Source organism: Embiotoca jacksoni, unplaced genomic scaffold (assembly GCF_022577435.1).
Source record: "Embiotoca jacksoni isolate LCO1_2020_lvr unplaced genomic scaffold, fEmbJac1.0.p SCAF_1, whole genome shotgun sequence".
In the NCBI taxonomy this organism is placed as follows: domain Eukaryota; kingdom Metazoa; phylum Chordata; class Actinopteri; family Embiotocidae; genus Embiotoca; species Embiotoca jacksoni.
Genome location: NW_027185229.1, coordinates 6,679,289 through 6,705,578, shown reverse-complemented (window position 1 = coordinate 6,705,578; position 26,290 = coordinate 6,679,289). Strand labels below are relative to the sequence as shown.

Here is a 26,290-nt window from a genome sequence, read left to right as displayed (position 1 = left end):
ATATTGTCATGTTTCTTGTGTAAGCAGGAGGGTAGGAAGACCCTTGAGAACCAGGTAAAGAGGCTGGAAATGGTGGAGCGGCGGGAGAATAAGCTGAAGGATGACATTCAGACCAAATCCCAGCAGATCCAGCAGATGGCTGAAAAGATCCTGGTGAGAGGGCTACAGATAAGGCCTGCTAATACTCAGCGGCACCCCACCCCTAATTTCACCCTAGCGCCCACTCCCACTCATTCAGCCCTCTCCCATTTTATCCTCACCACTTGTCCGAGAACACACATGTACGCGCTACACACACTTCTGAGCCCTCACAAATGGCTACTAGTCATCTAGTCTTTCTACATTCCTAATTTCTAACATATAGACTACAACGTTTTAGGATGAACAGGCAGCGATACAATCGAATTGTGGATTTCCAGCTCTTCAATGCAAGTTCCTTAATTTCTTTTGTTGTTTTGTATTTGGTGTAAGAGTCGACTTATTAGAATAGTTTTCACTCTGTCAGTATATTGTGCCATCATCACCTCTGTAAGTCCGGGGTTTTAGGCTACTTAAATTTATCTTCTGGGTGGCAGCTTTTTGTTTTTGTATGTAGTACACAATGTTGTATTTTTTTCTATAATAAATCGTAGTATAATTTTGTTGTTATGATAGGTTTATCCAATTAAACTTGTGATGTCTCCAGGAACTGGAGGACCACCTTAGGGATGCCCAGTCCACTGCTCAGCGGATGGAAACCCAACTGGTCCAAAAAGAGAGGCTTTTTGAAGACAAGATTAAGGTGAGCCAGCTTCATATTTTCTAAACTGCTGAGGATATATTTTTAAATGTGTATATATATTATTGCTGTAGTCAATCTTAGTCATGACTGACATTAAATTGGTGTTGCTGTGGATGTTAGTCAGACCTGTCACATTTCTTACAGCAAAATTTGACACTACACTAAGTACTGTTTTCACACCAGGTTGTACACTTACAACTGTGTCATGAATGATTGCTTAATCATGTGGGAGATGATGAATTTGTCAAATCAAAACTGGCAAGTCTGATAGTTATTGGTTCTGACTGGTCAAGGTTCTGGAGGCCCAGATGAAGGAAGACCTGGCGGACAAGGAGAGCCTGGAGGCCAGGAGGGCGCAGCAAGAGGAGGAATCGAGGGAGAACTGTAAACTTATCAGCGAACAGAAAGCAGTAAGGCAACACAACAACCTTTTTAAAAATTATACCCACTTATGAATTCGCTTTTAAACTTTTCTAAAGTGGACAGAGAGCCTGATGTAAACCACCTAAGGGTAAGTTTGCAACATTAGAACAGATGCAGCATTTATGATTGTGTGATTTTTAAGTGATACTATGGATTTTCAATGTACTAAATGCATAAATCTCAATGGATGCAAGTTGTTTGTAAACATACATCATCTGAATTTGTTCTGACAAAATGATAGCGGGACTGAGTAATGTTTTTCCTTTGCTTCTTTACACTGTAGTTGGTTGTAGCTTTTCAAATGTATTGCGATGTGCAGTTTAAGAAGACAGATTAAATTGCAGTATGCTTCATGTTGTACTATAAAGCCTGTGCTTACATTCTAATCTGGTTAATGTGGTAGAATTGAAGCAGTTAAGAAGCTTTTAGAGGTAGTCATCTGACGTTGACAGTAGACAATTCAGGCAACACCATAATGGACACTAATAGGATTTTGCTGAAGTACAACATTCTGTTGCCTATACGAAATGTGCTGCTGAAATATGGGTGTCCCATGATTCTTAGTAGGATTTGGTTAGCAATCAAAGAGGAACATATCCTTGCATTTGAAATTATTTGTTGGGATGTGATTTACACCAGGTCATTGTACCGCTCTCTTCCTACAGACAATTAATGCAATGGATTCCAAGATGAAAAACCTGGAGCAGCGCATCGCTGAGCTGTCAGAGGCTAACAAGCTGGCCGCCAACAGCAGCATCTACACCCAGAAGAATATGTGAGTTAACTAGACCTTCTGCCCACACTTGGCTTTCATGAGAGCCCCCACGCACACTGACTCTGTGTCCTATTACTTCATTAGTGTGCACTTAAATCTTTGTGCACTGTGGCTGATCTGTTCCCCTGAGTGTAAACTGTGAATCATCTCTGAGGTTAAATGCAGGACATGCAGTTTAAACTAATCTTAACTTAGAAAAGTGCTTGCTTAGGTCATTTTTACATGTAAACATTATCGCCTTAATTTACAAGTTTTTGTTTACTAATATGAGTTAGTTACAATGCATCATTCAAAGAACAAAAGGGATTTATATAATATACAGTGGGTACGGAAAGTATTCAGACCCCTTTAAATTTTTCACTCTTTGTTTCATTGCAGCCATTTGCTAAAATCAAAAAAGTTCATTTTATTTCTCATTAATGTACACTCAGCACCCCATCTTGACAGAAAAAAACAGAAATGTAGAAATTTGTGCAAATTTATTAAAAAAGAAAAACCGAAATATCACATGGTCATAAGTATTCAGACCCTTTGCTGTGATACTCATATTTAACTCACATGCTGTCCATTTCTTCTGATCCTCCTTGAGATGGTTCTACTCCTTCATTGGAGTCCAGCTGTGTTTAATTAAACTGATTGGACTTGATTAGGAAAGGCACACACCTGTCTATATAAGACCTTACAGCTCACAGTGCATGTCAGAGCAAATGAGAATCATGAGGTCGAAGGAACTGTCCAAGGAGCTCAGAGACAGAATTGTGGCAAGGCACAGATCTGGCCAAGGTTACAAAATAATTTCTGCAGCACTCAAGGTTCCTAAGAGCACAGTGGCCTCCATAATCCTTAAATGGAAGAAGTTTGGGACGACCAGAACTCTTCCTAGACCTGGCCGTCCGGCTAAACTGAGCAATCGTGGGAGAAGAGCCTTGGTGAGAGAGGTAAAGAAGAACCCAAAGATCACTGTGGCTGAGCTCCAGAGATGCAGTAGGGAGATGGGAGAAAGTTCCACAAAGTCAACTATCACTGCAGCCCTCCACCAGTCGGGGCTTTATGGCAGAGTGGCCCGACGGAAGCCTCTCCTCAGTGCAAGACATATGAAAGCCCGCATAGAGTTTGCCAAAAAACACATGAAGGACTCCCAGACTATGAGAAATAAGATTCTCTGGTCTGATGAGACCAAGATTGAACTTTTTGGCGTTAATTCTAAGCGGTATGTGTGGAGAAAACCAGGCACTGCTCATCACCTGCCCAATACAATCCCAACAATGAAACATGGTGGTGGCAGCATCATGCTATGGGGGTGTTTTTCAGCTGCAGGGACAGGACGACCGGTTGCAATTGAAGGAAAGATGAATGCGGCCAAGTACAGAGATATCCTGGAAGAAAACCTCTTCCAGAGTGCTCTGGACCTCAGACTGGGCCGAAGGTTCACCTTCCAACAAGACAATGACCCTAAGCACACAGCTAAAATAACAAAGGAGTGGCTTCGGAACAACTCTGTGACCATTCTTGACTGGCCCAGCCAGAGCCCTGACCTAAACCCAATTGAGCATCTCTGGAGAGACCTGAAAATGGCTGTCCACCAACGTTCACCATCCAACCTGACGGAACTGGAGAGGATCTGCAAGGAAGAATGGCAGAGGATCCCCAAATCCAGGTGTGAAAAGCTTGTTGCATCATTCCCAAGAAGACTTATGGCTGTACTAGCTCAAAAGGGTGCTTCTACTCAATACTGAGCAAAGGGTCTGAATACTTATGACCATGTGATATTTCAGTTTTTCTTTTTTAATAAATTTGCACAAATTTCTACATTTCTGTTTTTTTCTGTCAAGATGGGGTGCTGAGTGTACATTAATGAGAAATAAAATGAACTTTTTTGATTTTAGCAAATGGCTGCAATGAAACAAAGAGTGAAAAATTTAAAGGGGTCTGAATACTTTCCGTACCCACTGCATAATTCATATATTTGATCAATTCTATGCAACTCCAGAAAGCTTTTTGAAAGATGACTGCCTCCCAACAGGCTATGACAGCTGCAGTACAATAACCGTCTGTCTGTTTATTTTATGTCAGGAAAGCCCAGGAAGAGATGATCTCAGAGCTCCGACAGCAAAAGTTTTATTTGGAGTCTCAGGCAGGCAAGCTCGAGGCCCAAAATGCCAAACTGGAGGAGCACCTGGAGAAGATGAGTCAGCAGGAGCAAACCAAGAGAACCCGGCTTTTGGAGCTGGAAAGCAGGTTGCGGGAGGTGAGGCAACAGGAGGCGGAGAGACAGTGCTAAATCTGTTAGCTCCAGATTAAGTAATTCACTTTAACCAGCACACATTTACATCATTACCATCCATAAAAGGGATTAAGGCAGTTGATCAGTAAGCAAGCTCAGATAGCTTTCAGATTTACAGCTAATTAAGTACAAGTTCATAATGGCACCATTTACAAAATAGCCAACAGCGGGCTTCCTTTATCATCTCTTGATCTATGCTGTTGCATTGGCTGACAACAGCTCGGAGAATAATGCTAAAAATGCTTTGATAAAGCATTAAACTCAAGTTGAGACTTTTTAAAAGTATATAATGTTTCTCCAACACTCCAAACTAGATGCAATCCAAAATCCATTATCCATTTGTGCATCCAGTGCAAACCTACTCTATAAAAAGAAGTTTTGACATAATTGAGGACCACGATGACCCCTTTCTCCCCGCCTGGTGAGCTGTCTGCCGATGTTCCCGGTGGACAGCCTGCTGACTGGATGTCATATCTCTACCTCCACATGTTCTTCCCCACTGAGACATTATACACAGATTGGCACTAATTGCTGGCCTCTCTGTGCCCCCCACTTACAAACACACATACACACACTGTCCTCTCACACACACAAATATGCACTTTCAATTGTAATCAGCTATTCCATCTCTGTAACAGTCAGAAATTTATGGAAAACCTAAATGCACCCTTGTGTATTTTTTTTCTGCATTTCTACATCAGCTCTTGTGTCCCTTGGCGTCCTCTAAGTAATCTCCTTTTGTCCTTTTTCTTACATTTGACTTGGATAATCTAAGATGAATTAAAATAAGATACTTTTTTCAGCTTTGTTTCATATGTATTGTCCTGCTCCCCTAAAACACCTACAATCTGGTACTCTAAACAGGTTCGATTATGCTGAAAAAGATATGCTGATTCACTATGATTTAGACACCCTAACACTGTCTCTCTTGTAGATGGGCCTGGAGCATGAAGAAGAGAAACTGGAGATCAAGAGACAGGTGTCAGAGTTGACCCTGTCTCTGCAGGAGCGCGAGTCCCAGATCAGCAGCCTGCAGGCTGCGCGACTTGCCCTGGAGAGTCAGCTGCAGCAGGCCAAGACTGAGCTGGAAGAGACCACCGCTGAGGCCGAGGAGGAGATCACCGCCCTCAGGGTAAGACTTACAAGTGCAAGCACAGATGTGTGCAATCAAAGTCGCTCACAGAAATGCAGGTGCGCGTACATTCAGTATATTTAGATTTAAGTCTGTATTATGAATGTGTAAGGACAGAAAATGTATGTTACATTTTACTATTTTAGATACTGCTGCCAGCAATTGCATCATTGCTCATTATCATATGGAGCAGTCAGAATTTATTGTATTTTCGCTCTTCATTCTTGATTATCTTGTTTCTCACAGAATCACAGAGATGACATTCAACGCAAGTTTGATGCCTTGAGAGACAGTTGTTCAGTAAGTGCTGCTATAGCCTTTTGTCTCTGCATTGTGCTGCTCAATCTAATGTGAAATTGTAGTCTATTGAGTTAAGCCTTTGGCAACAAAACACAGCTTGCTGTGAGATGGCATTCATCGACTTTAACTGAAACACTCCACCCCAGGATTGTTTTTACATTCATTTAGTAAAAGGTGTCATTACAGTTTTTGTGATTCATAATGCCACACATTACTCCAATTAGCGCTGGGAATTGGGCAGATTTTGTTAACATGGAGAACTTTTGACACGTATCAATTGTAATTTGTTTTTTTTTCTGCCTTTAAATTTCTACTTGAAAAGATTAATGTCAACACAGGCTTTTTAGCTTCCCTGTTAGTGCATTCATTCACTCTACAAAATTGAGCTCTTCCTAGTGACATCATCCTGTTAAGGCTGAAACAGTGCGTACATTTTTACACATTTACTGAGAAAATAAAGATGGACAGAATTAATTTATTATGTTCAGCAAAACATGTTGTTCAACTTGGAGATAAAATATCAAAGAATTCTTACTTGACATCTAACTGGCACAGCTCCTACTTGCATACAATTTGTTTGTCATTAGTGAGGCTGGCAATATTACTATCAATGTACACAATAAAGCCTAAGTTGCTGTAACATGCAACTAAGCTGTGCTATGACTTAAACAATTATCACAGTTATTCCGAATCAGCACCACCCCCGGATTTTGTGACCAGAACCTGAAAATATATTTTCACTCCCACGATCAAGGCTAACACCTCTGCCTGTTTGTGCTGCCACAGGTGATTACTGACCTGGAGGAACAGCTCACACAGCTGAGTCAGGAGAACGCCGAGCTGAACCGCCAGAACTTCTACCTGTCCAAACAGCTTGATGAAGCATCAGACGAGAGGGAGGATCAGCTGCAGCTCAGCCAGGAGGTGGACCACCTGAGGAGGGAGGTGGCCGACCGGGAGATGCACCTCAACAACCAGAAACAGGTAGAACATAAACAAATGAAAGGTGTTTGTTGCATTTAAAAAAAAAAATCTGAAATAATCCTATTCAAGGCCACAGTAATTTTGCAAATATATATTGTGTTGCCTCATAACACTTAGACCATGTGCTGTCAGTGAAAATTCAGAGACAACAATCACGTGGTATCACCAAAAGCTGTGAAAGATGTTCTCTTCAGTCTGTTCTTTCATTTATGCTGTCAGAACATTGAGACACTGAAGACCACATGCAGCATGTTGGAGGAGCAGGTGGTGGAGCTGGAGTCCCTAAACGACGAGCTGCTGGAGAAGGAGAGGCAGTGGGAGGCCTGGAGAGGGGCTCTGGAGGACGAGAAAAGCCAAGCCGAGAGGCGCACCAGGGACCTGCAGAGGCTGCTGGACAATGAGAAACAGAACAGGTAACACTCAAGCATCTCTAATTTACCTACATTTATAATACATAGAAAATGATTGTTGTATGTAATTTTTCTTTAAAAATCAAATGTTCCATCATTGTATAAATTGTTATTGTGTTGTTGAAAGGCTGCGTGCAGACCAGCGCAGCTCCGAGTCTCGCCAGGCAGTGGAACTGGCAGTCAAAGAGCATAAGGCTGAGATAGTGGCCTTACAGCAGGCTTTGAAGGAGCAGAGACTAAAGGCTGAAAGTCTGTCTGATACTGTGAGTCACTCTCCTATTATTTAACTTTAACCCAACAATCAGTCCTTCAAAATAAATGTCTGGCATTGCCACAGTCAACAAATTTAAGTTTCATTTCTGAAACAGAAGATCAATACTTTTTTTATGGCTGGTCTGTGTTACAAGTTAACATTCACTCACATGTTGTCGCAGCTCAATGATCTGGAGAAGAAGCACGCCATGCTGGAGATGAATGCCCGCAGCTTACAACAGAAACTTGAGACAGAGAGAGAACTGAAACAGAGGCTGATGGAAGAGGTAGAAAATGAAGTTCCACCAACCTACATACATACATACATGTATTTTTTTTTACAATTTAAGTTGCATGTTGTTCCCTGCAATTTGTAAACATAAAACCAACAGGACTTTTTATAGCCAATTGTTAAAAGAAATGAACATAAAACACATTCTGTTAATTGCCACTGTTTAAGACATCTGTTTGGGATACATCTCCACTAGTTAATTATATTTCTGACGACTTTGAAATGTGGCAGATTTTAAATCAGACATCCTTATTTAAATATTTGTGTGCTGGTGTCCCAACAGCAAGGGAAGCTCCAGCAGCAGATGGACCTGCAGAAGAGCCACATTTTCCGTTTGACCCAGGGCCTGCAGGATGCCCTGGACCAGACTGACATGCTCAAGACTGAGAGAACCGATCTGGAGTACCAGCTGGAGAATATACAGGTGCTCAATGCAATACCTCCGCAAGTAGACAAAATCGAGCTGTCTCCAGGGAGGGAGAGAGTCCTAGTTTGATATTAAAATAGTGTGACTGATGTTGGCAAGTAACAAGGTATCTCAGTGGGACTAAAAACATAGAGTAATCCTAATTCATGTATGCCCAAAGAGAATTATTTTTAAAGTTTTCTTCAGAGGTATTGCCTTCTCTGAGCTTCTGTTTTCCTTCCTGCAGGCTGTATATTCCCATGAGAAGGTGAAGATGGAGGGAACCATCTCCCAACAGACCAAACTCATTGACTTCCTACAGGCCAAAATGGATCAGCCCACCAAAAAGAAGAAGGTCTGGAAAAATACTTAATTATAACAATGCATAAGACATATTAGATTAATTATCAGCTTCAAAATAAAGATGTGTATATTCTGTATTGTTCACGTACTGTATAATATCAGTAATTCAGTGCTGTTTCCTCTCCCTACCAGGGTATATTTGGGCGGCGGCGGGAGGATGTAGGCACCACAACTAACGGGGCACTGACTCCACAGCCCCAGCCGGCAGTTCCCATGCAGTATAGCGACATGAAAATGGCTTTGGAGAAGGAGCGTTCAAGGTGCTCAGAGCTGGAAGAAGCTCTGCAGAAGATGAGGATAGAGCTGCGATCCCTCAGAGAAGAAGGTGGGGATAACACTCTTGCTGGACAAGATATAGCAGACTCTGTTATGTTTTGTACCTTAATAGCATCTGTTTTTGAGCAGAGTCCTGAAATGTCCTGGACCAAGATGGCAAATCCCTGTCAGCTGTCAAGGGATGTTGTCAGTAGCCAACTGGATTCTGATTCTCCTAAAGAAAAGGGAAAAAGGTTAAAATGCAACAGTCCTGTCATGAACACTTCAGTCGGTGTAAACAGATTTTTAAAATTCTTGTCTGCACTGAGTCAGAGACATGTTGTTTGACTTTGGTATACATATTTTTTTCCTCCAAATTCATACCGCCAAAAACTGAGGTCTCCCATCTGAGAAATTACAACCTCAGTCAGCTCAGGAAATCCTGATGTGTGATTCGTCCCTGATCTATTCCCAGACATCTTTTAAACAGAGTTACCATGGCAGCACCTCGCACCATTGCCGACACCTGTCAGGTCCTATGAGGCTCATTTCAGAATCTATTTGTTTTTTCGGTAATGGAGGGAAATATTTCCAGCTTAATAGCTCCTGATCTAATATTAGGTTGTTTTATTTGCTTCTGATGACACAGCGGCTCATTTCAAAGCCCAGGAACATGTGGCTCCTTCCACACCGGCTCAGGCTCGACATCAAATCCTCATGTCAGCCATTGTCAAATCTCCAGAACATCAACCCAACCCAAGCAGCCTGCTCAACCCCTCCACTCGCTGCAAAGAGACGTCTACACCCGAAGGTTAGTGTCTTACACACACACACACACACACACACACACACACACACACACACACACACACACACACACACACACACACACACACACACACACAGAGACTGAGACTGATAAACAAACACGCAGGTAAACTAAACGCAGCCTCCAGCCCGTCAGCCTTTAAACCATGGATTTCCTGTTATGAGACTGTATAGTTTTCCTCACAGGGACATTCAACCTTATGCTAACAAATGGACTCCCTAGTCACTTGTTTTGTTTCCGTGGTGTGTTTTATGTGTGTTCTTTTAATGGCCAATGTCACAAAGCAGGATTATGACTTGAAGTAAAGTTGGATAACTGTGCTCAGTACATGTTAAGCCGTAAAAGCAGTAACATGAACGAAGTAAATTTTTTTTTTTTAAAAAGCACTGTTTGGGGTTTCATCCACTGTCATCCAGCTACATTGTAATCCTGCTCGGGCCTGTCTCACAAAGTAAAGCAACAGTGGATTAGCTGCCAGGTAACATTGGTTTTAATCCAGGCTTTCCACTACCACAAAGATGAATGACATTTTTTTATGGAGTTGATCACCATGGAAACTGAACCTTTGCAGCATATATCATAGCTGCGGAGTGTATTCAGTGGAACACGTTCAAAAGTGTAAACAACTCATCACCTTGTAAGCTCTGTGGAAAAAGGATCCTACAATGACGAAAGTACTGCAGTGATATGGAAGTGAAAAGTTCCAAAGACCATCAGAAATTCCATGTATTCATAATGAAACAATTATCCTGACGAATTTGAACTTTCTTTGTGATTCAAGCACCTTACTGTCCACGTTCTTTTGCTTTCACTTAGCTATTGTTAGACTGCTCTCTCCTTTCTGTCTCTTTCCTCTTGCTCCTCACAGAAAAGAGGAGGGTCACATTTGAAAGTAAGTTAGCAGTCACCACAGTGTGTCTTCTCACACACGAGCTCATCTGCTGTACATGCATGCTGTACTGTGCATACACATGCTCATTATCATACTGTAACATCTGTCTTATTGTCTTTGTAACTCGACCAAAGACTTTTTTTTTCTTTTCTTTTTTAACTGGTCAAGTTTGACATGATGTCCTGGTCTCTTTTTTTCAGCATCATCCCCGGAGTCATGATTTATATAGCATATGGTAGAATAGGTAACATTTTAAAACATCCCATGCTCATTGGCATGCACAATCTGACACTAATTGAGTATTTGAAGATACTTGAGCATTCATTTATAACTAATACCTGTAATTGAAAAAAAATAAATTCATTATTCAAATTGCCCTATTCTGCTTTAAAAAACAGGATCTCGATCAATTGTTGCTGACTTCTAAGAGATTAAGCTTGTAACAAAATGTACCCCCGCCCTCCTCTACTTCCCTTTTTGCATTGTAGAGTTTGGTCGTCGTGTGAAGGAAAGAATGCACCACAACATCCCTCATCGTTTCACTATGGGCCTCAACATGAGGGCTGCCAAGTGTGCCGTCTGCCTGGACACTGTGCATTTTGGACGGCAGGCTGCCACTTGTCTAGGTCGGTATCCTGCACTGTAGCTGGCCAAATATTTCAGAGGACACATTATTGGAATATCCATATACATATATTACTGGAAATAGCTCTTGTAGCGCAGCCTTCACTTAAGTCTCCCTCAAATTGTGGAATCAGATTTGTCTTGTTTTGGCAATCATTAAAATCCTGTTTTGAAAATGCAAAAGTTCGATTTATTCTCAAACCAACAGTAGAGAAACATCAATAGAAATTAAGATAGCTTTTTGGATATTTTTATTGTAATAATGATAAAACTGAGCATATAAAGAAGTTTTTAATGAACCAAAATGAGCCTTTTTCTCTCTCTGTCTTCTTGTAGAGTGCAGCACCCTGTGCCACCCTAAATGCTCACCATGTCTTCCCGCCACCTGTGGTCTGCCAGCTGAGTATGCTACTCACTTTTCAGAGGCTCTGTGTCGAGAAAAGGCAAATTCACCTGCACTGCAGGTCAAAGAGGCCAGCGGGCATGTTCGCTTGGAAGGATGGATGAAGCAGCCAAGGTAACCAAGTCACTCCTTTCCTGCCATACAAATAATATGCATTATGTTATATACAGAGCATTGACACTACAGTGTGTGTGTTTCTATATTTGCTTAAATAGAAATAGTAAGCGTGGTCAGCAGGGCTGGGAGAGGAAATATGTTGTGCTCGATGGTACCAAAGTGTCCATCTATGATACGGAGCCCAGAGAAGGTCAGTGCTTACATTTATTTGATCACTGTATTTTAATTTATAATAGAAACCTACATTTTAAACTTAATAAAAAGAAATGCAAATTTGTCATTTTTAATGATAAATGCAGTGTGTTACCATGGAGATCAATGTTACAGAATCCAATAAAAATCTAGTTGTTTTTTCCTGCAGACTGTATAAAAGCTGAGGAGGAGTTTGAGCTCTGTCTGCCTGATGGAGAGGTGACTGTTCACGGGGCTGTTGGAGCCTCTGAGCTCATCAACACTGCCAAGTCAGGTACTGGATCAATACCAGCTAATCCTGCTGCACTCAGCCTATTCTCTCCCCAAATTTTAAATTGGATCCACCTGTCCCTTCTACACTTTTAATCCCAAAATACAACAAAATGTTGACAGTTCTGCTCAGCTGTGAAATTAAGCTGGTGTCCGAAGAGCCAGCTGATCCATCTTTTTGTGTGTACACAGACATCCCATATGTGTTGAAGCTGGAATCACATCCTCACACCACATGTTGGCCAGGCCAGTCCATCTACTTCATGGCTCCCAGCTTCCCTGACAAGCAGCGCTGGGTGGCGGTGCTGGAGTCTGTCGTGGCTGGTAGCCGTGGATCGAGAGACAAGGTGGATGCCGATGCTGTAAGTGTCATGGGTGTGAATGTTATATCGGTTTGTCTGTCCTTGTTTCAGGCAAATTTAAGCATACTTTAGTGTATCTGAGGTGTAGCAGAAGCTCTGTGTCTCCTTTATACAACAGAAGCTTGTTTTTTTTTAGGCCCATTTCTAATAATAACTACTTAATCCAAGGGTGGTTGTATTGTTTGGTGTGAAAATGGGTTAAAATATATTGAATGCCTCCATTAAACATCAGCCCAGTGCCTTCACTTCTTTTTCTCCCCCTCCCTCTTCTTTCTCTCTCTGCATGTTCTCAACGTCTACATCTTGTATTCATTTGTTGTCATTGTGATTATACTGTGCGTATGTATCTCCATTCAACTGGGTTGTGTGGATCATATTATAGGCAGGTGTTTCTAAAAGACAGAAGAACCTATCCCCTCTGGTTCAGGTACAGTAAGTAGCTGCACGAACGCTTGGGCTTCAGTCGCCCGACCGGCTGAGCATACAGTTGCTGTACAAATCTACACATACAACACTGATGCTCTTGGGTGCAGGTCAACACAGTCCTGGGGTCAGTTACTGAATATGGTTTGTGGGAATAGCTGCCATTGATAAAAAAAAAAAAAACAACAAAAAAAAAAAAACAGCTGCATTCACACAAACATAGATGCTGCATGGATGGGGATAGACTGCTGTGAACCTTTGACTTAGTGTCCTATGCTGTCATGCATGCTTCTGCAAAGGCCATGCACTGCTTGAGCCCCCTTCACTGAAACATGAGAGGCACGTACACACACACACACACACACACACACACCTCCGGCAACTTGAGCTTAACTTCAGCGTGCAGCCATCTGCTGTGGGTGCTCGTGTTTGTCACAGTTTTAGAAGAACGTTTTCATCTCCTACATTCTGTGCCAAATATGACCTTTGGAAATAATGCTGGATTATCCTTAAACTGTGTGTCAGTGTTTTCAATGCCTCTCATGTTATATTACCTTTTTTAAATGTGCATTTAAAAGTTCAATATGCAGGTGTTTTCTTGACAGCAACATGCTACATATGAACATCCCTATGTGATGGATAAATCTCTCTTTCCATAACCATGAGCAATAATACGTTGCTATAACAGCCTCCAATTTTCTTCAGAGGATATCTGCAGGTTTTTGCAAGCTAGCCGAATAGTTTTACTCCAATTTATCCACAAAAATGGGAGGTCAGGTTGATGTTTTGCTGATAAAGCCTCAGGGCCACATCTAATAGGAAAACAGCTCTGTGGTATTTACTGTAGCTTGATTGTGTTGACATGCACAATCATGGAACGTGCAAAGTTGCTTTCTATAATCCTCCTTTTACTGGGGCCAACAAAATTCTGCACGTAATCAGATTTAAAGATAGCTAACTCTAATCTTGCTCTCCACATCATAAAATGTGTTTTCTGGGCCTCAGATTCTCTGATGTTTGCAACATTAGTCAATAGGAGTTTGCAAGGCTCAGCCAGAAGTTCTATAATCCTGACAAGTTTGAACACTTGCGTTCTGCATTAAACGATATGTCCAGTGGGTTTAAAGTCATATAGCTCTCTCTCTATCTCTGTCTCTCCCTCTCCCTCACTCTCCCTCTCTCTCCCCCCGCCCTCTCCACTCCACATCTCGTAATTCTATTAATTTTCTGGCTGGATTTTCTCCAGTCTTCTCTCCTTCCCTCTGCAGCTGTCCCTCAGATTCAGGCGACCAGTTTCACTGCAGCCTTTTTCCTTTGCCTACTGTTGGCTCCTTTGCACCTCCAGATTCACTCAAATATGATACACACTTAACATTATGTTGCTGTGGGTCCCACTGAGAAGCTCTTTATTCCTTTCTTTTTTTTTTATAGTTCAGCCATTGGTCGGTACACAAATATGCCAATTTCCAAGCTCTAACCCTGAATCCATCATAATTCTGAATTTTCAGTGGCCTGTGATATGAATAGCAATAAGCAAGATTGGCTTTCTTTTAATAAACAAGCAGGCTTTTTGTATCAAAAATCCATCATAATTCTGAATTTTCAGTGGCCCGTGATGTGAATAGCAATAAGCAAGATTGGCTTTCTTTTAATAAACAAGCAGGCTTTTTGTATCGAATTATGTTCATACTTTGGTGTTGTTGAAAAATATCATACACCACCTGGCCTAACTTAAAAATCATGATTTATTTTGTCTTTGGATGTAAGATATCCATTGTCAGATTCAGACGTCCTAAGCTTACATATTTAACTGAATATAGATGGGTTTTGTAATTTGCTGTTTGTGAAGGCTTTCTGGCTCTCATCCTTGCTGGGTTAGCTTGTCTTGTTCTATAGTAACTGACTTGCAGGGAATCTTTTTAACCCACCTTCTTCCCCTGCTCCATTTCTCTCTCTGTCGGTTTCTTGTCCTGATAGAAACTTCTGGGCAATTCTCTGCTGAAGCTGGAGGGTGACGACCGTTTGGACATCAACTGTACTCTTCCTCTCACCGACCAGGTACCAGGATACAAACTTATATATTTATAAACAGAGAGTCGGGAACAGCGCCACCCTGCTGCGTGTTTCACTTATTAAGCTCTTATGATCTTCCTCGTCCTTTCCTTCAGATCGTCTTGGTCGGCTCTGAGGAGGGTTTGTACGCTCTGAACGTCATAAAGAACTCTTTGACCCACATCCCCGGCCTGACCTCGGTCTTCCAGATCCAGATCCTGAAAGAGCTTGATAAGCTGCTCATGATCACTGGTCAGTAAACGGAGACCATTTTAAGGGAATTATAAGTCATTTCATTTTCATTTTTTCCAACTCAGTAAAGTTTTAATTTTATTGCCACATAATGTTTGAACTCTACATCTACTCTGTTGCTGTGTTCCAAATGACATACTTCCCTTTGTACACTAACAAATAGTGCTCTTACATGTTGGGACTCTTACTTGTGTAATAGATGAATTTTGACAGCGTAGTATTGTCTGAAATCACACACTGCCGTTCTGCGCTGGCTGGAAATAACCTCAGCATGTGAACACCTGCTAAAATATCTGCAGCTTTAATTATTTTACCCAAAAATGAAGGTGTTTTTGTGCCCTCTGTTTAACACACTCAACAAACACACTGATTCTTCTGTGGATAATAAACACTTTTGTCCAGAGTTCAGGAACAGCTGCAGCTTCCTCAGATGCCTTAATTGGAAAATTCTTGACATATGTGCTCCCGCCCCCTTCCTCTGCGGAGCCAAGATGGCGACCGTTTAGGGTGAAAAGTGTCCAGAGTTTCACACTTCTTTTTTTGGAACGTGCTGATGCACTCAAAATATGAAATGTTAGTAGACAAATACGTCATTTGGAACATAGCATGCGTTTCCCTGTAATAAATAAGTATTCTAGACAAACAGCTGTTTATCCTTTTAAATTAAATAATCTTAAAACTGACATGTATAGTAACCTCGTAGGGTCAGGTATATATATTTTTGTCTTTTAGAAACTGTCACATGTACGTAATACTTATTGTGTCTAACTGCACTGAAGTAAACAGGAGATTGCTTGTATGTCTTATTATGCCTGGCATGTCTGATGTGTGATTCAGGGGAGGAGAGGGCTCTGTGTCTGGTGGAGATCAAGAAGGTGAAACAGTCTTTGTCCCAGTCCCATCTCCCAGCTCAGCCTGACCTCAACCCCTTCATCTTCGAGACAGTCAAAGGATGCCACCTCTTCTCCTCTGGAAAGGTGAGTCATGTTCTTGTTACTTACAGAGAACAAACTCCTTCTAGACTGTTATTCAGTCAGAGTTAATGAGCTGAACATCACAGTAATAGCGTTGCAGCGGGCTGTTTGATTGCAGATATTTACCGCTGTCCTGATTGTGGAGTTGTTCTTTCCTTACAGATTGATAATGGAACTTGTATCTGCGCCGCTATGCCCAACAAGATTACAATCCTGCGACTTAATGAAAGCCTCAACAAGTTCTGCATCAGAAAGGTGAATGAGTCTTAAAGGTGAACCACTAATAGATGATGTTATGAAGGAAAGGCAGTGCTTCTGTTCCAGTGTAGATGTTCTGCTTTGCTTCAGGGAGAGTTTGAAAAAGTGGCACCGCTGAACTGTTGTTTGTTTTTGCAGGAGATTGAGACATCAGAGCCCTGCAGCTGTATCCACTTCACCGGCTACAGCATTATTATCGGCACCAACAAGTTCTATGAGATCGAGATGAAGCAGTATGTGCTGGAAGGTAGCTCAAATTCTGTATATAGAATATTAATTTCTGACAACTAACGAAGCCTACACAAGTGGGATTCTGTCTCTGTGGGGTTTCAACAAGCAAACTGATACTGGTGATTTCTTTCCACAGAGTTCCTGGATAAAAACGATGTGACGCTCGCCTCGGCTGTCTTCGCCGCGTCCTCCCACAGCTTCCCCATCTCCATCATCCAGGTCACCACGGCTCCACAGAAGGATGAATACCTGCTCTGTTTCCATGGTTAGACATCCGTGTGACATTTGTGTGGACATATATGTACACTATGTAGTGTGTACAGCTGAGCACATGAACCAGTGGAGAAGCTGAAATGTAACCGCTTGTGTGAATCTGTATCCAAGGAATATTTTTTGTTGTTGAAAGAATGATTTCATTTGTGTTTACAAGTCAGTATTTTTGAATGATGAGTGACATTTTTCTTGCAGAGTTTGGCGTGTTTGTGGATGCATATGGCCGCAGGAGTAGAAGTGATGATATCAAATGGAGCCGTCTGCCTCTCTCATTTGGTTAGTGTAAACCGGCATCTTTTTACTGTCACTGTCAATGTTTCTTTTATTTTTTTGTCATCTAGTTGTCAACATTTAAAATTAAGTTGAGTGGTATTTTTGTGTTTCAGCTTATAGAGAGCCTTACCTGTTTGTGACCTACTTCAACTCTCTGGATGTTATTGAGATTCAGGGACACGCTGCTCTCGGGTAAGATTGTTGTTGTTTTTTTGTCCGAGTTTCTAAAGTGCTATTTACTGCCGTGGCTCAGGAGACAGCTTGAACAAATATCTTCCGTGTCGATCACTGCTGTCCTGTTCCTTCCAGGCCTCACTCGTACGCCCACCTGGATATCCCAAACCCACGCTACCTTGGCCCAGCCATCTCCTCTGGGGCCATCTACCTGGCCTCCTCCTACCAGAACAAACTTCGGGTCATTTGCTGCAAGGGCAACCTGGTCCAGAGCCAAGAAGGTGGAGGAGATCTCCAGCGCAACGGCTCTGGACGCAGGTGAGGGAACACAGACTATTTATTTATCCTGCTCACAATCCCCTTCTGGTTTTATAATTATTTTAGTGACATATTTGATCCACGAAGCACCCTGACTTTATTTTTATTTTTTATTTATTCCATGTCATAATTCATCTTTTTGGTTCTTAGTCAAACATGTCTGTAGCACTAAGTATCAAGAACAATCAAGTATTAAAAGCTTATTATCCTATATGATCAGTTTTAGACTATTTTATTGAGGCATTAATATATAGAGGATAAAAAATATCATTACTTCATTTATTAAAGGAGAATAAATTAGGTGAATAAGTTAGATTAAATGACCAGTTAGAGGAAAACGTGAAAATTTATTTTGTTAAATTGGGAAATAACTGTCGAGATAAAAGTAAAAGAAAGAAATATCATTTTATTTTTTCATTTCTAAGTTATTTGAGCATTTTACTTATTCATGAATTTATTCTATGTATTTTTTATGAGGGTTGGTCCTCTCTACTCAGGAGGCTGTATAGTGGCACACTGCACCCCTTTATTCTGTGCACACTGGTGTTGTTGTTGGGTCACTGGGCTGAGCTGGCACTGAAGGGAACAGGTTTGCATTCACAGGTGGTGATGGGTAAATTCAGGCCTTAATGTTTGTTCGTATTGTAAAACAGGAGTAACACCTTCATTTGATTTTTTTTTTTACAGGAGGAGGAGTTCATTTTTTATCTGTAATAAATCTTAGGAAATTTCTTTTCATTATTGTTTTGTTGATTAACATTTTTTTAAACAATGCCTCCTGTCAATTGTAGAAAAGAGATTGTTGAATAAAGAGTGACTTCCTCCTTTTATGTCCCGAGACTGGTCCATTACAATTTGAAGCTCAGTAACAACTGCGCTTTGCAAGCCCGTCAAAGCTTTGTTCTTCAGTTATTGTCATCAGCCGCTGACTCTGTTCTCATTTAGCAAACCAAATGGAGTTGATGGGTTCAATCTCTTCTAATTACTTATTGCTTATTAAATGAGCTGGATTATGAATCCATTATCCTCACCACATCATCTGAGCAAACTGACTCCCACAGTGCACAGCAAAGCCCGTGACCTGAGACACAAAAAAACATTTCCTTTGACCGACGCTCTGTTGCCCGTCTTTGTTTCCTCGGTTCCTTCCAACAGTCCTAACAAGCGTGGGCCTCCCTCCTACAATGAGCACATCTCTAAAAGGCTGGCAGGAAACCCTCTGGTCCACGGAGACCCCGGCACACCTCACCGCTACCGAGAGGCTCGCACAGAGTTTCGGCGGGACAAGTCTCCCAGCCGTCCACTGGAGAGAGAGAAGTCTCCCGGCAGGATGCTGGAGAGCCGGATAGGGGGGTCTCCTGGCAGGGCCATGGCCGATCCCCGGTTAGAGCACTCGCCGGGCAGGGCCATGGGGGACCCTCGCATGGACCGCTCCCCTGGCCGGATGATGGACGTCCGTAGGGAGAGGTCCCCTGGACGGTACGAAGAGCGACAAAGGCTTCATACTGGCTCTGGACGCACACCCATAAACCCTGTTAACAAGGTTTGTCAGTGATTTCTGCTGTTGTTTCTTAATCATTCTGCTGAATGCGCTGCAGTTACTACGAGATTACATGAAGGTAACAAAACATTTTAGGCATCTTCTGTAATCCCTGACGGTACATCTAGCACTTCTCAGCACACCTTTGTTTCTTAGTGACAACTTTTCGATGGTATCAAACTACATGGATTACCACAAAACTACTTTGTATTTAGTTCTAATAAGCAAACAGTGGCATGTTAACAGGTTAAACGAAGCTCTTCAGCCTCAAATAAATTGCTTGCTAAACACCAGCATTGTAGCACTGTTAGTACATGCAGGTTAAATAAACATAAATAACTGACAGTACCTTATGCTAGTAGCGTTAACCTGACTTCATGTCTTTATCCTGCAGGTGTGGGACCAATCGTCTGTTTGAGGGAGGGCAGAGCCACACACCCATCATGGACAGAGAAATTAATCTTCGGAAAGAGAAATGAAAGTAGCAGCGAACCAGTGAGAATGTCACCAACTCATGATGAAACACTGCCACACATCTAAACAGAAAAACACACAGAGGAAAGCACCTGCAGCCATCACAACACAGAGCGAGAACCAGAGAAACAAAGAGATGTCATTAGAATCAGGTTATTTCTTCAATGAAGGTAAAAACAAAATGCCATATAAACAACCTGAGCAGGGTTTTTTGCGACGTATCTGAGCATGTAGTCTCTGCTCCAAGTAGGAATTAGTAATTAGATTTGATTTCTTCTTATACAAAGAAAATCTGAGTTCTCAAGTTAAGGCCTGACTTGGTGGCGTTTAGCTTCAGTCAACGTCAGACAGTAGTGACGACAAAAGACAAGCACAGCCGTAGCAACTTTATCTTGCAAGTCATGCCTAAATATTCACAAACTTACAGTAAAACAAATGGCAGAGGTTGACTCTAAATACCAAGAAGACAGCTGGCTCCTCTCCACGCTCAGCTCTGTCCTCAGTAGCTACAGATCAGGGCAGGTGGGTAGCATCTAGTCGTACTTCTGGCTCCAGCCCTGCACCGACACGTCAGCACAATCACTATCAACTAACTACAATCACCTCCAGCTCTGTCCTCTGTCGAGACGTCGGTCAGAAACGCAGGCAGGATGTGGCAGGAGCACAAATAAATTATTAAAGATGAAATAAATGAACCCTCCCTGAACAACTCACCCTGTAGAACCACACACTAGATGATTGTCTGCCCTCAAACAGGTCGACACTAAAACTGCACTACCCACAATCCCCAGCAGCAATGGAGCAGGACCTTTCTAACCCTTCAGAACGCTATCTGACTGTAAATAGACAAGACATAATTTTATATATATTGAGAAGGAATTTCAAGGCTGGAGAAGCCGTGTCTATTTTTGTTAAAGAAAAAAAAGTGATAACGTGTCCTCTTGAATGTCCAATAAGTATTCTTTTAATATGTCCAAACGTCCTTTATCAAGTGAGTGATTGTATCTGGATCAAACTCGTGTATGCACTTCCATCTGTCAAAGGCAAAACCTCAGTGCTGAATTCCACGAGGGGAGGGGGGGAAAAAACGATCATGTTTGAAGCTTACAGCATAGTACTTGAGCATTTCTTTTTTTGTACAATGTCCCCTACTATTGTATATAACCCAAAATTGTTTAAGGTGAAGATGAAAATAATCTTTGTTTTTTTCCTGATTTGTAAACGGCATGGATATGTATATCTGAAATGAAACGGAGTGTTGTCTTCTGCTTCTGCCTCATTTGGGTTATATTTTTATTACACAATTTAACAGCGAAGCACGTGAATAATATCTCCTGTCTTTTAACTATTACCTATTTGCACAGTGAATTCATAAGACTCTATTTACTAAATCTCTTCCTTGTCTTGTATGAAGGCAGTCTTGGCAAGTTAAAACAATCCTTTTCAATTTGAAAATATGATAAAAATCCATTCAAATGTATTTGGTTCATTAAGCTACGATGATTTTATTTCTGTATCTCATAATTTGATCTATGGAAATACAATTCCTTTGTGGTTTTTAATCGTGATTTTTGAATGTAAGTAGATGAGTGGCCACTTTAACTTGCCAAGTGTGTCTGTCAATAGTCGGGCGCTTAAAGAGGGAGTTAAAACCTAACCAGGCTCTTCGTGCCTATACTCGTAGAATCTGGGGTTACAGTACATTAACCAACTTTTCTTCAACTCTGACTCAACCCTAGTTCTTTTTAGATATCAAAAATCTTCCTGAATGTATTAAAGCCAAGAATATAGAGCTGATTCATTGGTCTCAAATGTTCAGCAACAAGCACCGGATGCTACAAGAATGCACATGTTCTCAGCTGGTCTCTATAGGACTCTGTACAAAAGGGTTACCAATCTTTTCTTTTTTGTTTTATTTTCTTTTTATATTCTTTTTAATTTCTTTTTGCTTTCACATGATCCTGAATCATAATGCTGCAACGCTGGATATGATATTGATGTCTGCTAACAAATGTTTTATTAGCGTTCCCTGTAGAGATTTTGTCACAGAATATTAAATATTATAACCATTGTCTTTCACTTCTAATTTGCCTCTTCATTTTATGCTTGATTAGATATTAGAAATTGTAGAGAAAGAACTTAACGCTGCTTATTCTCTCTGTAAGGTCATATTTGAAGCCATCTATTCTCTTATCTTGTGCATGAAGACTGCCAGTGAAACGGCCATTTGTCCCCGTCCATTGTGTGGGAAGAGGTTGGTCTATTTATAGGTGATCCCAGCGCTCAGCCGATGTGACAATAATCTGCCATTCCTGTCCCGGTAGCTGCAGCGGCCGAGAGGAGCTGAAGGAGAAGAGTTTTTAACGGTGGCATCTGCCTCGTCAGTTAACAATAACTCGTCTGATACGGACCTCCCTGTCCGCACATGACACAATGACATGTGCTGTTGGTTTGTCCACAGCATTGTTTCTGACAGCAAGAGGACCGAGGCTTTCAGCGCCTCTCTATATAGATCACACACCTGTGGCGTCACCTCCTAACCTCGGCCCATTCTGCTCATTTTCACACACTGTCACTTTTCTTGACCTGGGAGCCCCAGAGTGATACTGGATGACTTGTTAATGGCACGGAGAGCCATCGCACATTGTAAGGATGTGTTCAGTGTCAGCAGTGGGACACTTCAGTATGTCGCACCTCCTGCTATTGACATTCAAGGAGCTTAGTTTCAACAAGCTCTTTAATGCTTGCACCAGTGTAGTCTGCTCCTTCCTTTCTCTGCCCACTGTATTTACTCTTGTTATCTAATTTATGAATTTAAAATCTGTGTTTTCCCTTCATGTTCATCTGTTTCATGGATGTGAAATAGAATAGATGTGAGGAAGATTTTTTTCATAAACAAAGTGGGTTAGGTCCAGTAGAGAAAGTTATTCCTTTCCATCAATATCAGCACGTGCATATATCTGTGTAAAATAAAAGAGGTCATGTCAATCAATGCATGCTGTACTGTAGAGCATGGCTTTCATCCCGAAAGCCAGCGGCAATGATGTGAAGAAGCATGTGTGTAAGGTTGGTGGTAACAATGTCCTGACAGGCCAGTTAAATGTGTGAATGATGAGTCAGCATTCACACTGTTGAGATCATGTTTCTCTTCATTACATGTCGATAATTTTCAAGCCCTCTCGTGCCTTTTTTCTTTTTTTTTATCAAGTGGAGATGAGAAATGGTTGTTGCACAGATCAGAATATCATCAGGAGTTGATTAAGTTGATTTTTGTGTGATTGTAGGTGAATGAAGCTCCAAGTTTGAATTGCTTTAATGCATAAGGAGACTTAATTTGGCTTAATTTTAGGTCTACAGCTTTGAAGGATCTGAAATTCTCAAATGGACTGAAAGATTTTACCCCATTAAATTAAAAAAAGACACTATTATCTTCTACATATAACCATAGCATAGTTCATTATTTTTTCCGCAGAATCTACAGACATGTTCATAGTTAAAAGTTCCCACACTTGTCTCTTATTGAATAGCATGGCAGGTAGCACCTTATTGGGTTGCTATATTCATGGGGTGTAATGTAAACCTGTGACTATATTTAAAGACAATTCATTTCACCTATTTGTTCACCAGTCACATGCACTGTTTTATTTCTAATTCATTAGTTGGATGCAGACTTGTCTTAACTTTACCAAATGTTACCTTACACTTTTAAAAACAATGCAGACTTAAAACATCCAGTTCAACTTGATTTACAAGAAGAAAACAATGAACTGTGGACGAACCAAACCAAACAGAGCAGATTTCATGCACTGCCTCTTGTGTTTGAATATTCATCACTTTCATTCACTGTCTATAGTTTGGACAGTGAAGACAACAGTCTGCAGATTAAGGGCAGTTTAAAGTGATTAAGCGCTTCAACCTTTAGTCTGCACTTGATATCCTCGACCAGTTATTCCACTCTCTTTGTCCAGCATCAATTATGACTACATGGGGAGAGTGGCTGTTACTGAGGGGTATGTGTTCATGAGTGTGTTTTGCGAGCATGCTATACTGTATGTGGTGTATGAAGCATCATTTACCTGTCACTTCCTAAAGAGGACATAGTTTATAAATATCCAGTGGAGCTGAGGGTTGGGGCTACAAAAGGACACCCACAATCTCCCCATTGTTCACTGGCATCATTGTTGGTCTGACCTCCCAGCTGCTCAGCCATGGTAAGTCAGTGTGTGTGTGCTCTTTGTTGGGGCAAGTAAGGACAGGTGTGGTTCTTTGGCTGTGAGGATGCTCCTTCTTTTTTTTTTAGAGACGAGCTTTTAATTTTTTTTTAATTTTTTTTATTTAATCTTTTTGGCTGCATATAATTTTTTTTTATTTTTTTATTTTTTTATTCTTAGCTTTTAAAACAGGAATGTTTGCATCTTCTGCAATGATTTAAGCGCCTTTGAACACCAAGTAAAAAAAACTCCATTGTAACTACCTTCATATGTATTAAAAATTCATTTCTAGCAGATTTTAATCCTCTGTACACACACCTGAATTGAACTTGTGCACTTGTGCTGCAGCCCAAAAGATATCTTCACTGTTTACAATGCATTTTCTCTTATTAAGCCATTTCATCTCTTGTATTTATGCTATGTGACACGTTGCTTAACCTTAACTAGCGTTCAGTTTCTGTTTCATCTCTTCCTCCTTTCTTCAAAAGGCCCCCAAGAAAGCCAAGAAGAGGACAGCAGATGGAGCCAACTCCAACGTGTTCTCCATGTTTGAGCAGGCTCAGATCCAGGAATTCAAAGAGGTGAAAGCTGCTAAACCAATTTATATTCCACTGATTTTCATTTGGCACAGAATGACATGGAAATTGTGGAAATGATGGATGAATATGCAAGTTAAAGCACCATGTCGAGGATTATGATCCAAGTGTTTTTGCATTAAAGAAATAAAAAAAACACACACAAAGGTCTCCCAGCTTCCCCTCTAGGTCTTTCCATTTCCATTGTTCATCGCTGTAGTATGCCCACCTGTCTATTTTTCTGTCGCTGGCTTGACAGCAGCGAGGCTTTGTGGTATGTTGGAATGAGGGTCAGCAGTGCCCAGACATCCAGACTGTCATCAGTGATTAGGCTGCAGATGAACTGCTGGGCATACCCTGGATGCCACACTGAAACCGAGGGGGCTTGCATGTTATAAATACTTAACATCCATAAAGATGGCACAATATTCAAGCAGAGAAAGAGAATTTGAAAATGAATATCGAGAACATGTGGCTGCAAAGCAGTTTCCTGCGATCCCGTTGTAACGTGAAGAGACTCATTTATGTTTTTCCTGTGCTCTGATCTCAGGCCTTCACTATCATGGACCAGAACAGAGATGGCTTCATCGACAAAAATGATCTGAGGGACACTTTTGCTGCTCTTGGTGTGTTCACACCACCCATATTCAGTCTCGCAAGATGTTGTGTTTTATTGCCTTAAGTGTGGTGACCATACACAACAGCTCAATCTGCTTGTACCGTGTGTTCATCTTGAATATTTGTTGCCGCAGGACGTCTGAATGTGAAACAGGAAGAGATTGACGAGATGCTCAAAGAGGCTGCCGGGCCGATCAACTTTACTGTCTTCCTCACCATGTTTGGCGAGAAGCTGAAAGGTAAGATACACATGGCTGAAGGTGCCAATTTAACCATTAAAACTACATCTGAGTCATGTAAACAAAGCTTCAATGTAAATGTGTTTAAAGCAGTTTAATGGCTGTTTTAATGTGTACAGGTGCTGATCCAGAGGAGACCATCCTCAACGCCTTTAAAGTCTTTGACCCCGAGGGGAAGGGTGTGCTGAGGAAGGACCAGTAAGTGTTGTCAGGGCTACTTGAGCTTCACAATTTAGGACTCAGTCTGACTGCTGTCATTTATCCCAACAGTTTCCTCTCAGTGTGAACTCGGGTCTCGTCGATCTCTTACAGTGTTTTTTCCCGTTTTGTTTTTTTTGTTTTTTTTCTCTCCCCCTCTCCAGTGTGACACAGATGTTAACAACACAAGCCGACCGATTCACAGCTGAGGAGGTACATTGTAGTCTTTTACTCTAATTATTATCATTATAGCAGATTGCTGTGCGAGCTTGTGAATGAGTCCCCCAAAAAATTGAGGCATGAACGTCATCATGACCATGCACGACCACGTCAGACACATTTTCATGAAAAAACAAACAACCTCACAAATAATAAATCGGTGAATCATCACACCCTTTTTATGCACCCTGAATGATGTGTTGTGTTCGTGTGGGGCACAACATCTGATGACTGGTTGTATAATCTGCCTTTTTGTTGGTTAGATGGAGCAGATGTTTGCTGCCTTCCCCCCAGATGTGGCTGGAAACCTGGACTACAACAACCTGGTTCATATCATTACTCACGGAGAGGAGAAGGACCAGGAGTAAAGCTTTTTGAACGGTGTTCATTTAATGACCATAGGGAGAATCCCGACAAAGTGTTTCCAAGCCCCAGAAATGGACATCTGACAACATCAGCATACAGACCTTTACGGTCTTTCTCTCTTTCTACTTCATCCACTCTATATTCCCACCTTCACCTCAGACTGATTCAATTATTTTTCCTTATCATTTTGTACACTGAAATACACTTGCCTATATTTGTCATATCCACTTGTTCAATCTATAAATGTCAGTCTAATAATAAAAGTTTTTGAAGACA

At 41.3% G+C, this 26,290-nt stretch overlaps 2 protein-coding genes across 3 annotated transcripts in view; both read left to right on the top strand.

Moving 5' to 3' along the window:
- Nucleotides 1-21,667, top strand: part of cita (citron rho-interacting serine/threonine kinase a) — a 39,038-nt gene extending 17,371 nt beyond the window's left edge. Inside the window, exons 9-41 of one of the 2 annotated variants that reach the window (XM_069158437.1) lie at nt 25-153; nt 686-781; nt 1,075-1,191; nt 1,870-1,979; nt 4,053-4,227; nt 5,198-5,395; nt 5,642-5,695; nt 6,482-6,679; nt 6,899-7,092; nt 7,217-7,352; nt 7,524-7,628; nt 7,917-8,057; nt 8,287-8,394; nt 8,535-8,727; nt 9,307-9,468; nt 10,355-10,378; nt 10,867-11,004; nt 11,339-11,519; nt 11,621-11,712; nt 11,884-11,988; nt 12,177-12,346; nt 12,729-12,773; nt 14,747-14,827; nt 14,938-15,073; nt 15,911-16,050; nt 16,210-16,302; nt 16,444-16,552; nt 16,673-16,801; nt 17,005-17,085; nt 17,196-17,274; nt 17,392-17,574; nt 18,730-19,117; nt 19,509-21,667. In XM_069158437.1, the coding sequence (XP_069014538.1) occupies nt 25-153; nt 686-781; nt 1,075-1,191; nt 1,870-1,979; nt 4,053-4,227; nt 5,198-5,395; nt 5,642-5,695; nt 6,482-6,679; nt 6,899-7,092; nt 7,217-7,352; nt 7,524-7,628; nt 7,917-8,057; nt 8,287-8,394; nt 8,535-8,727; nt 9,307-9,468; nt 10,355-10,378; nt 10,867-11,004; nt 11,339-11,519; nt 11,621-11,712; nt 11,884-11,988; nt 12,177-12,346; nt 12,729-12,773; nt 14,747-14,827; nt 14,938-15,073; nt 15,911-16,050; nt 16,210-16,302; nt 16,444-16,552; nt 16,673-16,801; nt 17,005-17,085; nt 17,196-17,274; nt 17,392-17,574; nt 18,730-19,117; nt 19,509-19,532 (4,314 nt within the window). In that variant the 3' untranslated portion in view covers nt 19,533-21,667. The remainder of the gene's footprint in view (nt 1-24; nt 154-685; nt 782-1,074; nt 1,192-1,869; nt 1,980-4,052; nt 4,228-5,197; nt 5,396-5,641; nt 5,696-6,481; nt 6,680-6,898; nt 7,093-7,216; nt 7,353-7,523; nt 7,629-7,916; nt 8,058-8,286; nt 8,395-8,534; nt 8,728-9,306; nt 9,469-10,354; nt 10,379-10,866; nt 11,005-11,338; nt 11,520-11,620; nt 11,713-11,883; nt 11,989-12,176; nt 12,347-12,728; nt 12,774-14,746; nt 14,828-14,937; nt 15,074-15,910; nt 16,051-16,209; nt 16,303-16,443; nt 16,553-16,672; nt 16,802-17,004; nt 17,086-17,195; nt 17,275-17,391; nt 17,575-18,729; nt 19,118-19,508) is intronic. The other variant, XM_069158427.1, reaches the window with a different exon arrangement.
- A 2,052-nt stretch (nt 21,668-23,719) lies between these two features.
- On the top strand, nt 23,720-26,290 carry myl2a (myosin, light chain 2a, regulatory, cardiac, slow). The gene is made up of 7 exons (XM_069158413.1): nt 23,720-23,799; nt 24,288-24,380; nt 24,925-25,000; nt 25,127-25,231; nt 25,351-25,429; nt 25,594-25,642; nt 25,912-26,290. Exons 1-7 carry the CDS (start codon nt 23,797-23,799, stop codon nt 26,014-26,016), a joined length of 510 nt encoding a protein of 169 aa, XP_069014514.1. The 5' UTR covers nt 23,720-23,796; the 3' UTR covers nt 26,017-26,290.

Bases quoted from the DNA above. Each gene is read 5' to 3' on its own strand.
- myl2a (XM_069158413.1), top strand. The intron at 24,381-24,924 runs GTGAAAGCTGCT...CTCTGATCTCAG, and splicing joins AGATCCAGGAATTCAAAGAG to GCCTTCACTATCATGGACCA. The intron at 25,430-25,593 runs GTAAGTGTTGTC...CCCCCTCTCCAG, and splicing joins GGTGTGCTGAGGAAGGACCA to TGTGACACAGATGTTAACAA.